General features: G+C 33.4%; 4 protein-coding genes across 4 annotated transcripts in view; 1 reads left to right on the forward strand and 3 right to left on the reverse strand.

The window, feature by feature from the left end:
- Nucleotides 1-239: 239 nt before the first annotated feature.
- Nucleotides 240-3,283, reverse strand: LOC117604362 (odorant receptor 10-like). Its single transcript, XM_076689169.1, has 5 exons — nucleotides 3,064-3,283; nucleotides 2,502-2,862; nucleotides 1,967-2,242; nucleotides 1,534-1,894; nucleotides 240-755 (listed from the first exon to the last, which is right to left on the reverse strand). The coding sequence occupies exons 1-5, from the start codon at nucleotides 3,281-3,283 to the stop codon at nucleotides 699-701; spliced, it is 1,275 nt and encodes a 424-aa protein (XP_076545284.1). The 3' UTR covers nucleotides 240-698.
- Nucleotides 3,284-4,068: 785 nt separating this feature from the next.
- On the reverse strand, nucleotides 4,069-6,322 carry LOC117604359 (odorant receptor Or2-like). The gene is made up of 5 exons (XM_034324321.2): nucleotides 6,020-6,322; nucleotides 5,496-5,802; nucleotides 4,964-5,239; nucleotides 4,531-4,891; nucleotides 4,069-4,200 (listed from the first exon to the last, which is right to left on the reverse strand). Exons 1-5 carry the CDS (start codon nucleotides 6,237-6,239, stop codon nucleotides 4,138-4,140), a joined length of 1,227 nt encoding a protein of 408 aa, XP_034180212.1. The 5' UTR covers nucleotides 6,240-6,322; the 3' UTR covers nucleotides 4,069-4,137.
- Nucleotides 6,323-7,087: 765 nt separating this feature from the next.
- On the reverse strand, nucleotides 7,088-8,890 carry LOC117604503 (odorant receptor 22c-like). The gene is made up of 5 exons (XM_034324605.2): nucleotides 8,812-8,890; nucleotides 8,135-8,438; nucleotides 7,763-8,038; nucleotides 7,326-7,686; nucleotides 7,088-7,156 (listed from the first exon to the last, which is right to left on the reverse strand). The coding sequence occupies exons 1-5, from the start codon at nucleotides 8,888-8,890 to the stop codon at nucleotides 7,088-7,090; spliced, it is 1,089 nt and encodes a 362-aa protein (XP_034180496.2).
- A 1,903-nt stretch (nucleotides 8,891-10,793) lies between these two features.
- The window catches only part of LOC117604355 (uncharacterized), a 153,240-nt gene continuing 151,557 nt past the window's right edge, over nucleotides 10,794-12,476 (forward strand). The window contains exon 1 of the mRNA XM_034324317.2: nucleotides 10,794-10,911. The gene's annotated coding sequence lies outside the window, so the exon portion shown is untranslated. The remainder of the gene's footprint in view (nucleotides 10,912-12,476) is intronic.

A 12,476-nucleotide genomic window follows, 5' to 3' on the forward strand; every position in this document is an offset into this window, starting at 1 on the left:
CTATTATTGCCAAGATATTCATGGAATATATTAAAAGATAAATTATTCAAAAAATTGGGAGGAAATTATTGTTTATCAGAAAAGCTTTGTTTGAATGGTGTCTAATTACAGGTAAATATATGAATATCTTATTTATTCATTTTTATCAATTGACAAGCATTTTCACACTATATATACTTACGTCAATAATATTGGTATCAGCAAGAAAACAATTTATTATTTTTATTATCATGTGTAATTGTTACAAAATTGTATACTGGTAGCCCTTCTACAACACGGCATCCTATAACACGGTTTCGCTCTAACGCGATAAGAAAATTGCGAAAGTGAAGTGATATCGTTCAATCAAAAAAACGTTCTCGTTTGATTGTATTGAGTAGTGATGAGGAAAAAGTTTATTAAATTGAAGTTACATTAAACAAAAATAATATATTTTTTTTCGGTCTTGTGTTATACATGCATTTATATTTTTAATAAAAATTAAGTTGCTTATATGGAAGTAAAAAAAAATGTTTGTTTTTAATAAGTTTTCGGTACGTAACCCCCCTTTTTGTACTGGCTCTGGGTCTCATATAACATGGCTTTTTCTAGGAAGCTATCTACCGTGTTATAGGAGGGTTACCTGTATTGACTATTCAACTACCTTCCAAAACATAATTTCCGGAAATCATAGATTCGAATAATTGTTACACTCAGATTCACGTTTCTTGCATTTGTCGCAACAGAGTAAAATAAGAGGCTGCTGTATTGAATACCTGAAACCAAATACCTGTTCTAAAATTTGTTGAACTTCTATTCGAATGTCCAATTATTATACCTTTAACACATTGACCGTCACCGTAGAAGTTGCTCTATCTACTACAGCATACGATAATATGGATTATGAAAAATATTTAAATTAATCTTTTAATACAATGCTGTCAGCATACTATTTCAAATTATAGTGTCATTTTAGTAGTACAGTAAAAGGTGGATATATGCAACAAAAAATTGATTGGATATATGCAACATCGCTATTCCCTCCACTTGGGGGGATCCCCTAATCGAACCGAGACGCTCGATGAGGAAGCCGTGTAATACGATTCGAACCGTTTTATCGGTGTGACTAACACTAATTCAACAATAAAGTTTTTTTATTTTTAATTTTTTCTTAATGAAACTTTTATTAACGCAATCGTGAGATTTTGCTGATTGAAATGATACCAAACATAAGGCAGGCCGTACACCAAAGATGCATCAAACACACAACATGCAACATGCAACACGTCGCAAGAATAGGTATCGTGGCTGAATACAAACGATGTGTACGGACGCAGAATCGACAGCTCGGCTGGATAAATGCAACGTCTGGGTCCCCATGTTTGTTGCATATATCCAGCTTTTACTGTATTCAGAATTGTATTCATAGTTGTCAACCTTACATAATATTTGACTGACAATGGATTAAATTCGTGGTGTCGGCGAACGTGTTAACAGTATCAATTTTCTGATAAAATAGACAGTTAACATTAAAATTAAAAAACAATTACTGACGTTTGTTAAAGTGTGAAAAGACAGTCTTTGAAAGGTTAATCCGGAGACACTGCAATACTTCTGTGACCTTAGTATTATAAGTAAAAGCTGTCTCCGATAAATCGGTGGTAAATTGTACCACGGTACATTCAAATAAGCAATATTCGCTATTTCCTGACTTTCCTGAATCAGGATTTCACCAGAATAACACCAAAGACACAACTGTGCCGTGATTGCAGCTAAATAAATGACAGATTTCAAAAATTCAGCTCTTCTGTCATTAACAATCACTGCGAATCCACTTAAACATATCTCAATACCACTTGTGAGGATTTGCATAAAAATAATGGGTGTTAATAGATTATTAACCTCATCCGCTACACTGTATGAAAATAATAATATTAATCGAACATTGTGAAAAGGATTTTCATGAAAAATGATAGAAGATGCATACTTTATCACTCGCTGGTGGTGACGAATACATTTGACCAAGTTTGCCTCTACGTTCGACAAATAATTACGGCAATGATCCGTCGACTCACAATCGCTTTCGATTCCGATGCTACTGATCCATGTGTTAATTAACTTAAATTGACCAGATACGTGGAGAAGCGTTGTCATACACGAGGTCTCAATAGCCCAAAGTCCGGTACAGGACATCATTGCTGCCACAAATTGGAAAAAAAAGGCGATCTCGAATTTAGGAGATTCTGTGACATCTGTTCCGTACCTAAATTAATACGAAGTGTTATAAACTGAAAATTTGTATATTTTTATAGTAATTTGCATGTAATTATGGGAATGAAGAACAATGGTGCAACTAGGGGTGGTGCCAAGTGGCAGCTGAGTCTCGTTTTTAAAATAAATGAATGATTTGAAATTTAGAAAAGAAAAATGGAAAAGGGAAAAAATGATATAGAAATAGGTGCACTTTAAGATCGAAAAATGGAACTGAAAATTAGCTTTTAATATTAAAAAACAGATTTTACCAGACTTCAAATGGTAAATATCTGGTTTTAACGTTGTTATTGTCTGTATAGTCTATTGTAAAATAGTCAATGGCTGCTGTAATGGTGAAGATGATTATAGTCCATAATCCAAGCGTGTAGACCAATAATGTACATATTCTTCCCCAGTAAGCAAACTGTTCGTAAGACTTCATTTCCTCAGGATCGTCTGCCGAGTCCCAAAGACTTCTTAGTTCCTTATACAGTCTTTTCGCTCTTTCTCTTCTGGCCACTACGTAAATCAGCTTGAATATATACTGTGCAATTGTTGTTATCACGCATCCTACTCCTAATTTAATAACAAAAAGAAGCATCATAATTACACTGTCCAAAATAACTGTATCTGAAAGCCAGATTAATACAAGTCCATTTTCGTTTCATTCCAGTCGAATACAAAAACAAGGGTGGCCATATATTTTTTTTTTCATATGAAAATCTAAACTGGGTATGTTAAATGCATAAACTGCAATATAAATTTGGATGTATGTGTCCTATCAAAGTAGAAAGGGTTAAATTAATACCACAGGGCATTCGAATATATTACCTGTTAGAATCTTCAGATCGCCCCAGTTCACCGCAACAAGCATGATTTGAGGCACAACCATACTGCCAGCTGCCGCAATCACTACTATTAAATGGGAATATGCGAATATTTTTCCACTAGTTGTGTATTTCCTCTCCGCAAATGAAATTCCGACCACACTGCACAAGATCTTGTTCGGCAGTATGTAATAGTCGATCGACTTCCTTGCTACTTTCCTCATGTTCTCCCTCCACGCGAATCTGATCGCGTGTCTGTTAGAGGGTCCCTTTTTTCTTTTTTTTCCTGCGTACCCCCTAACACTGTCCCTCTTACAACAATATTACAGAGTGGATTGTAAATCATAAAGATCCATTGCTTCTTTCATCAAAAGCAATTTGTAATATTAATACCACTAATCAGAGCTGCTTTTTCATTGTCTATTTTTTGAGAACTTCTTTGACGAATGGTTTATACTCTAAGTATAGCGAACCTGTATGAAAATATCTTTTGTTCGACACAGTTCAAACATTTATGAGCTTAGTCCATACAGAGCTAGTAATCTGAGTAAATTATTTATTGTTGGGAAGGGTATGTAGGGTACTCGACTTTCAACAGACAGTTTCTTTTCTTTCTTCTGTAAGGACCTGTGTTCTGAGATACAGTAGACGCTGATAATATTATAACAAAATTGATTTGTGCATTCGTTCGTGGCATATTAGTGATAGAGTATTACAATATCAGACATGGGCTGCTTCATTTTATTTATTATTGCCAATAAATTCATGGAGTATATTGAAAGAAAAATTCTTTAAAAAATTGAGAAAAAATGATTGTTCATCAGAAAAGCTTCGTTTGAATGGTGTCTAGTTCCTACAGGTGAATATATGTATATCTTATTTATTCATTTTTATCAATTGACAATAATTTTCACATTATATATACTTACTTCAATAATATTGGTATTAGCAACAAAACAATTTAGTACAATTTATTATGTTTATTATCACATGTAATTGTTACAAAATTGTACATATCTGTTCGACTACCTCCCCAAACATCATTTCCGGAAATCATAGATTGGAATAATCGTTACACTCATATTCCCGTTTCTTGCATTTGTCGTAATAGAGCAAAATAAGAGGCTGCTGTATTGAAGACCTGGAACAAAATTCCAATTTTTTAATTTATTGAACTTTTATTCATATGTCCAATTATTATACATTTATCACATTGACAGTCACCGTAGAAGTTGCTCTGTCTACTACAGTACACGATAAAATGTATTATTAAAAATATTTAAATTAATTTTTTCTTATATAATTCTGTCTGTTAATTATTTCAAATTATAGTGTCATTTTAGTAGTATTCAGAATTGTATTCATGGTTGTCAACCTTAAAAAATTTGTAGTGTCACGAATATGTTAACAGTATCAGTTTTCTGATAAAATAAGCAATTAGCATTATAAAAATTAAAAGAGAATTACTAACATTTGTTAAAGTGTGGAAAGACAGCCTTTGAAAGGTTAATGCTGAGATACTGCAATACTTCTGTGACCTTAGTATTATAAGGAGAAGCTGTCTCCGATAAATCGGTGGTAATTTGTACCACGCTACATTCAAATACGCAGTATCCCCTATTTTCTGATTTTCTTGAATCAAGATTTCACCAGAACAACACCAGAGCATTAACTGTATCGTCATAAGAGTTAAATACAATGCAGCTTTCACAAATTCAGCTCTCGTGTCATTAACAATTACTGAAAATCCACTTAAACAAATCTCAATACCACTTGTGAGGATTTGCATAAAAATGATGGGTGTTAATAGATTATTAACTTCATTTACTACACTGTACAAGGTAATAATATTAATCAAACACTCAATATAGAATTTTCATGAAAAATGATAGAAGATCCATTACTTTATCATTCGCTGGTGATGACGAATACATTTGATCAGGTTTGCTTCCACGTTCGGCAAATAATTACGGGAATGATCTGTCGGCTCACAATCATTTTCGATTCCAATGCTACTGATCCATGTGTTAATTAATTTAAATTGACCTGATACGTGGAGAAGCGTTGTCATACACGAGGTCTCAATAGCCCAAAGTCCGGCACTGGAGATCAATGCTGCCACAAATTGGCAAAGAAAGGCGATCTCGAATTTAGGAGATTCTGTGACATCTGTTCCGTACCTAAATTGATATCAAGTATTACAAACTGAAGATTATTATATTTTTATAGTAATTTGCATCTAATAAGGGAAATGAAGAACAATGGTGCAACTAGGGGTGGTACCAAGTGGCAGCTGAGCCTCGTTTTTAAAATAAATGAATGATTTGAAATTTAGGAAAGAAAAATGCTAAAAAAAAATGATATAGAAATAGGTGCACTTTATGATCGAAAAATGGAACTAAAAATTAGATTTTGATATTAAAAAAGAGATTTTACCAGACTTCATATGGTAAATGTCGGGTTTTATCATTGTTATTGTCTGTGGAGTTTATTGTAAAATAATCAACGGCTGCTGCAATGGTGTTCATGACCACAGTCCATAAGCCAAGCGTGTAGAACGATATTGTACATATTCTTCCCCAGTAAGCAAACTCTTCGTAAGACTTCATTTCCTCAGGATCGTCAGTCGTGTTCCAAAGACATCTTAGTTCCTTATACAGTCTATTCACTCTTTCTCTTCTGGCCACTACGTAAATCAGCTTGAATATATACTGTGCAATTGTTGTTATCACGCATCCTACTCCTGATTTAATAACAAAAGAAGCATCACAATTTAATACAAGTCCACTTTCGTTCCTTTCCAGTCGAATACAAAAACAAGGCTGACCATATATTTTTTTTGATATAAAAATCCAAGATAGGTATGTTAAATGCATAAAATGCAATATAAATTGGAATATATGTGTCCTACCAAGGTAGAACGGGTTAAATTAATACCATATGGCATTTGATTATATTACCTGTTAGAATCTTTAGATCACCCCAGTTCACCGCCACAAGCATGATTTGAGGCACAAACATACTGCCGACTGCTGCAAACGCCACTATGAGACGGGAATATGCTAATATTTTTCCTCTAGTTGTGTATTTCGTCTCCGCGATTGAAATTCCGAACACACTGCACAAGATCTTGTTCGGCAGTATGTAATAGTCGATCGACTTCCTTGCTACGTTCCTCATGTCGTCCCTCCACGCGAATCTGATCGCGTGTCTGTTAGAACGTTTGTTTTTCCTGTTTCCTTTGCGTTCACCGTAAGAATGTCCCTCTTACAACAATATTACAGAGTAGATTGTAAATCATAAAGATGTATCCCTTCTTTCATCAAAAGCAATTTGTAATATTAATACCACCAACAGAGCAGCTTTTTGATTGTCTATTTTTTGATACCTTCTTATTTGACGAATAGTTTATACTTTAAGTACAGCGAACCTGTATGAAAATATCTTTTGTTCAACACAGTTGAAACATTTATGAGCTTAGTCCAGACGTAGCTAGTAATCTGAGTAAATTATTGGTTGTTCGTAAGGGTATATAGGGAACGCGATTTTCAGCAGACAGTCTCATTTGTATCTTCTGTAAGGACCTGTGCTCTGGTAGGAAAGATACAGTAGACACTGATAATATTATGACAAAGTTGATTTGTGTATGCGTTGGTGGTATATTAGTGAATATTAAAAGATCAGTCGTGGGCTGCTGCATCTCATCTATTATTGCCAAGAAATTCATGGAATATATTGAAAGAAAAATTCTTCAAAAAATTGAGAAAATATTGTTTTTTATCAGAAGTATTTTGTTGGAATTGTGTCGAATTTCTATAGGTGAATATTTATCTTATTTATTAATTTTTATCAATTGACAAGCATTTTCACACTGTGTATCCTTACTTCAATAATATTGGTTACAGCAACAAAATAATTTATTGCAATTTATTATTTTTATTATTACATGTAATTGTTACAAAATTGTATATATCTGTTCTACTATCTTCCCATACATCATTTCCAAAAATTGCAGATTGGAATAATCGTTACACTGACATTCGTGTTTCCTGCATTTGTCGCAGCAGAGTAAAATAAGAGGCGGCTGTATTGAATACCTAAAAGAAAACTTCTGCTGCAAGGTGCATTTTATTTTTCTTCAATTGTTAAAGTAATTCACTCCTTTCAACGCGATGATAATTATAACATTACTTTTCTCCCTTTCCATTAGTCGAAAATTTATTAAGAAATTAAAGAGCAATAAAAATGCGGAGCGAAATTACTTACGCTTGTTAAAGTGCGAAATGACAGTCTTTGAAAAGTTATTGCCGTAATACTGCAATGCTTCTGTGACCTAAGGATTATTAAGAGAAGTTGTCTTCTGTAGATCGGTGGTAATTTGTACCATGGTACGTTCAGATAAGCTATCTCCCCTACTTGCTGACTTTCTTGAATCAAAATTTCACCTGGACAACACCACAATAAAAGCTGCGTCGTCATTCCAATTAAATAAATAACAGCTTTCACTAATTCGGCACTGGTGTTGTTATTAATTACCGCAAATCCACTTAAACAAATCTTAATTCCACTCGTCAGTAGTTGCATGAAAATGATGGGGGTTAATAAATTATTAACATCATTCACCGCGCTGTATAAAAATTATGGAATAATTAAATATGAAAATCATAAACGTTGTTTGAAAAATAAAAATATACGATGCTTACTTTATCATTCGTTGATGATGACGAATACATTTGATCAAGTTTACTTCCACGTTCTTTGGACAATTACAATAATCGTCTATTGGATTCGAATTTATTTCCGTGCCAATATTTCTGATCCATTTATTGATCAATCGAAATTGGCCACATACGTGGAGGATCATGGTCATGCATGAGGTTTCAATGCCCCAAATTCCGGCACAATTGATTTGGGCTGCTAGAAGTTGACAGGCGAAGGCGATCTCGAAGTAAGGTGTCTCTGTGACGTCCGTTCCGTACCTGAATTGGCATTATAAATTATATAAATTAAAAGATTTTATATTTTAATAAAAGTAAACGTGCTACAAAAATTACTGAAATAATTAAAGTGCTTACCACACTTCAAATGGTAAAGTTCGAGTTGTATTATCATTGTTAGCCAATCGTATCTTAACGCATTCAATTACCGCTGTAATAGTATAAATGGTCACTGTCCAAGCGCCGAACGAGTAGAAGATTAGAGTAAACTTTCTTCCCCAGTAAGCAAATTCTTCGTAAGATTGTCTTTCTTTAAGGTCGTCAGTCGAGTCCCAGAGACTTCTCAGTTCCTTGTACAGTTTGTATGCTTTTTCTCTTCTTATTGCCAGATAAAGTAATTTAAATTCATACTGTGCCATTGTCGTTAAAAGACCTCCGACCTCTGATTCAAAAGAAAATTTCTGTAGTTTCTATATTGAATAATTTCTGCTATTTCCGTGATATCCCAGCACTTTTTTTTTAATTAGAAAATGAATTATAATTTTAATTATAATGAAGCTGAGTTAAGGGAATATAATGATGAATGATTGTATATTGGAGTAACGTTGAAATGAATGCTTAAAAATTTGGGAAAATTTGGGGGATGAGAAGTGGGTAGTGGGAGGTGGAAAATGGAAAATTGAAAATAGGAAGCAGGAAATTAGAACTGGAAAGTTTAATTTTATTGCAATTAAAGATATCACACGTAGCAACAGAAGTACTAGAATCATTTTTATAATTTAAAATAAAAGTTAATGGTGACTAATTTTCGTTACCTGTTAGAACCTTCAGATCGTCCCAACTGATCGCCATAAGCATAATTTGAGGCAAGACAATGCTGCTGACTGCCGCCATGGCAACTATCAACCGAAAATATGCGAATATTTTACCACGTGTTGAGTATTCCTGGTCGGTTGGTGATACTCCGAGCACACTGCACAAGATCTTGTTCGGCAGTATGTAATAATCGATCGAGTTCTTACAATTAGACATTTGTTTCATTTCCTCCGTCGACGCGAAAAGATCGCGTGTTCCTTCAAGAGTTCCTTATTTTCTACGTGTACCGTAACAACGTCCCCTAACTAAGAATTCTTTGTCACAATATTACAGAGTGGACAGTAAGTCATATAATAGCAGTTTTCCTCCTTTTACCGTAAGCAATTTGCAATATTACGTTAATCATAAGGTGCAGTATTGTCGTTCGTATTTTACAAAATGTTCGAAATGATAGGCAGTTTATGATATAGTAAATATAATAGAGCTAGATGAAAATATTCTTTGTACAATAGGATTGAAAGTTTAATGAGTAATTGGTACGCAGTTGGTAATTAGAATAAATTGTTTATTGTTGAGGAGGATATATAAGGTAGTCAACTTTTATATCGCATTTTCCTTTCCGCCTTCAACGAGGAAACATGGTTCACAGGTGTTCTGATATGATAGACATAGTGAATTGTTATTGTAAAGTCGATTTGTGCATTCGCGAAGAGGTAATCCAAGAATTAGGGAAATACCACTGTCAGGCCATAATTCGATTCGATTAATTCATCTAATTAGTAAATGGTTGTGCTTATAGTAAAGTTATGGCAAATGGCTGTACTTATAATTTGTCAAAGTACTTAAATCTCATCAATAGAGGATTTATGGAAAGTTTTTATTTTATAAGTAGTTACATACATCATTTCAATTTTACCTTGTGGTCCACAAAACTCCATATTTGGCATTTTACAAAAAAAAGTGCTGGTATAATTCATGAATATTATTCTTAATTTTGTCATAATTATATTTTTCAGATTTCATGAAACACAATGTAAGCTAACTGAAAACATGATTAGGTGCACGTCTCAAGATTCTTGAGTTTATGAAATTAAAGGAAATTATTTGAAACATGCTAAACGTATCGTGTTAATGTAATGATTACCAATAATAAGAAATGTCTATGGAAGTTTTTATGGATGCAATTTAAGGTAAGGTGATTTTTGAGAAAATTATATTTATAATTAGGTAGTTGATTTCTTTGTTTTTTTTTGAATTTTTGTCTCCACCCGCCCATATGGTACATGTGTCTCCATCAGTCGACGCGTTTAAAAATTAATCCAAACATAAAAAATTTACTAATTTTAAAGTAATATTTCAAAATATAAAGCATTGCAAATTACTGTATTGCAAACTTATGTACTTACTTCTTTATAAACAAAGGAATCAAACATAGATATATCTCCATATGATAATAATTAGTCCTATGGTTTTACCGGTAGATGATTATAACATTAATATGATCGATCAGTCTTTTCAACATTGTTAATAAATATTTATTCATCCCACGTCTATATTCAGTAATATTATTCAAAATGCAAAACAACGCTTAAATATTAATAAACTCTGCAATTGTCATTTTGTAGGCAACTGAATTATTTCTATTTCCCGCCGAGTGATGGCATCTCAGATGTAATCCGAGTGAATTCAGAAGAAAAATGTAATTTAAGATAATTATATAAATTATCAAATTATTAACAGAATTGCAATTACTAAGAATAATTATTCATTATTTTCAAAATGATGAAATCCATATAACTGTATTAGAATTGACTATTATTCGACAAGAGTGTTTAAAAAGTGAAGTATATTCAATTTAAATAATAGAACATTTTAGTTTTGAGAATTTGAATTATTTATAATGAAAATTGTTTCTTATGTCCATGTAACTCGTTTGAAATTTAGCGCGCTGATACTCGACCGCCACGTTGCAACGCCCTCTGAGCTACGACGCTCAGTACGCATTTGCGATTTGAAGTAGTGCGTGGTTTCGAAGCGTATGTGCTTAAAAATTGTGGAAAAGCAAGTTAAACTACAAAAATAACAACAATCCAGGCTTGGTGAGTACACAATTTACTTGTTATTCATATTAAGATATGTTCTGCTGCAAGAATTACTTGGTAAAAGTAATTAATCTTGGAATTCCAAAAGTACATAGTCTTTGACCTTGACAGTGTTTGATTTTCGTAATTTACAATGTAACAATTGGAATGTACAGGCGTAATAATGATATTCTAATTAATATGTTTAGTAATAATACTTTAAATTAACCTTTAACTGGGTGGAGGGATGTGGGATGAAGTCTGACACAACCTAAATTATTCTATTCATCCAACCAATTAATGGATAAAAACAATACTATTCTAAAAATGCAAATATATAAGGAGTAAATAAACTTTATAAGTTAAAAATATCTTATAAAAGAAAATTAAATTATTGTTTGTTTAGCAATTTTATTGTATCTTAGATATGAACTCACAAGTGAAAGGTTAATATATATTAATCCTCGGGCGGCGGACCATGGAGAGAGCCCTAAGACTCGAACTATAGAGAGTCTCAATTTTAATTTTATTTTGTATTTCATGTTTTCATTTTCTAAATCTTACACAGTTTCTTTAAAATGTTCCTTGAATATGTTTTGCGTATAAGTTTGAGTCATTGATTAACCCAGGCTCTGCTGTTCAAAGATTAATTCTTTTTAACAATTTCCAGTAATGGCTACAACCATACATAATGTTAAAATTTACGTATTATAACACCTTAGATTTATTAATTTAGCCATGAAATGAAAAGATTCCTCGCGTGGGTCGGCGCAAAACGATATACACGGTCCTGAGAGCTTTGTTGACGTATAATGTCTTCCTTCCTAGGTCGTTGGTAGTTGCCTAAGGGAACCTCGTATCCTGCAGGATAATAAATAATTTAGCCGAGGAAATGTAGCAAGTTATTACGGCCCGTGCCGGCTACGTATCAACTTACCTAGCTGACAAAAAAAAGCTCGTATCATAACAGATTTATTTAAGACGTGCCACACTTTCCTACCCATGTTTTTTTCTCCTTTTTTTTCTCTTTCAACGTCGCGTCGGGTAAACCGTGTGGCAGGACCCACTTCTTTTACTCTTATCACTTTTACAATTGTCCTCCTGCATATAGGAGCTGACATTTATTACGGTATTTATTTATTTAAATTTTTACATACTGATTGATCGTTTCTAAATTTACGAAACACCAGAAACACTTGGAATGTCGAAACGAGCGTATTGAATCGCGAGGGTAGGTCTCTCGATTACCCAAGCCCACTGACTTTTATTGCCACTCAGTCTCGACCACTCGAACGAAGAAGACATCCCTTTGTCTGCTCTCCTTTCTCCCCTTAGACTTCAGAGGTCAGTCTTGCTTCCCTTTTCCTTAAATCACCTGAAACTACCACTATTTCTCCAAGTTTCTTTTCTTTTTACGGCTTAACGCATCGTCTTCGAATTCAGCCGCAGTCAGAGTGTAGTCTGGTGAAAATTACTCTGTGGAGGGGTAGAAACCTCTGGGGATAAATTCCATTGCAGGTAGAATTATTTTCGTAGATCGCAATTTAAGATTTCTAGCAAGGCAAATTTTATCGATATTGTAG

This window comes from Osmia lignaria, chromosome 7 (assembly GCF_051020975.1).
Source record: "Osmia lignaria lignaria isolate PbOS001 chromosome 7, iyOsmLign1, whole genome shotgun sequence".
NCBI lineage: Eukaryota > Metazoa > Arthropoda > Insecta > Hymenoptera > Megachilidae > Osmia > Osmia lignaria.

Excerpts from the sequence above, each read along its gene's own strand:
- LOC117604362 (XM_076689169.1), bottom strand. The coding sequence starts at position 3,283 with ATGAGGAAAGTAGCAAGGAAGTCGATCGACTATTACATACTGCCGAAC. Across the intron at positions 1,895-1,966 it reads CACCACCAGCGAGTGATAAA|TGTAGCGGATGAGGTTAATA; the intron begins GTATGCATCTTC and ends ATTTTCATACAG. Across the intron at positions 756-1,533 it reads CTTTTCACACTTTAACAAAC|GTATTCAATACAGCAGCCTC; the intron begins GTCAGTAATTGT and ends ATTTGGTTTCAG.
- LOC117604359 (XM_034324321.2), bottom strand. The coding sequence starts at position 6,239 with ATGAGGAACGTAGCAAGGAAGTCGATCGACTATTACATACTGCCGAAC. Across the intron at positions 5,803-6,019 it reads TGATCTAAAGATTCTAACAG|GAGTAGGATGCGTGATAACA; the intron begins GTAATATAATCA and ends TTATTAAATCAG. Across the intron at positions 4,892-4,963 it reads CATCACCAGCGAATGATAAA|TGTAGTAAATGAAGTTAATA; the intron begins GTAATGGATCTT and ends TACCTTGTACAG.
- LOC117604503 (XM_034324605.2), bottom strand. The coding sequence starts at position 8,890 with ATGGCGGCAGTCAGCAGCATTGTCTTGCCTCAAATTATGCTTATGGCG. Across the intron at positions 8,039-8,134 it reads ACTTTACCATTTGAAGTGTG|GTACGGAACGGACGTCACAG; the intron begins GTAAGCACTTTA and ends ATGCCAATTCAG. Across the intron at positions 7,157-7,325 it reads CATTTCGCACTTTAACAAGC|GTATTCAATACAGCCGCCTC; the intron begins GTAAGTAATTTC and ends GTTTTCTTTTAG.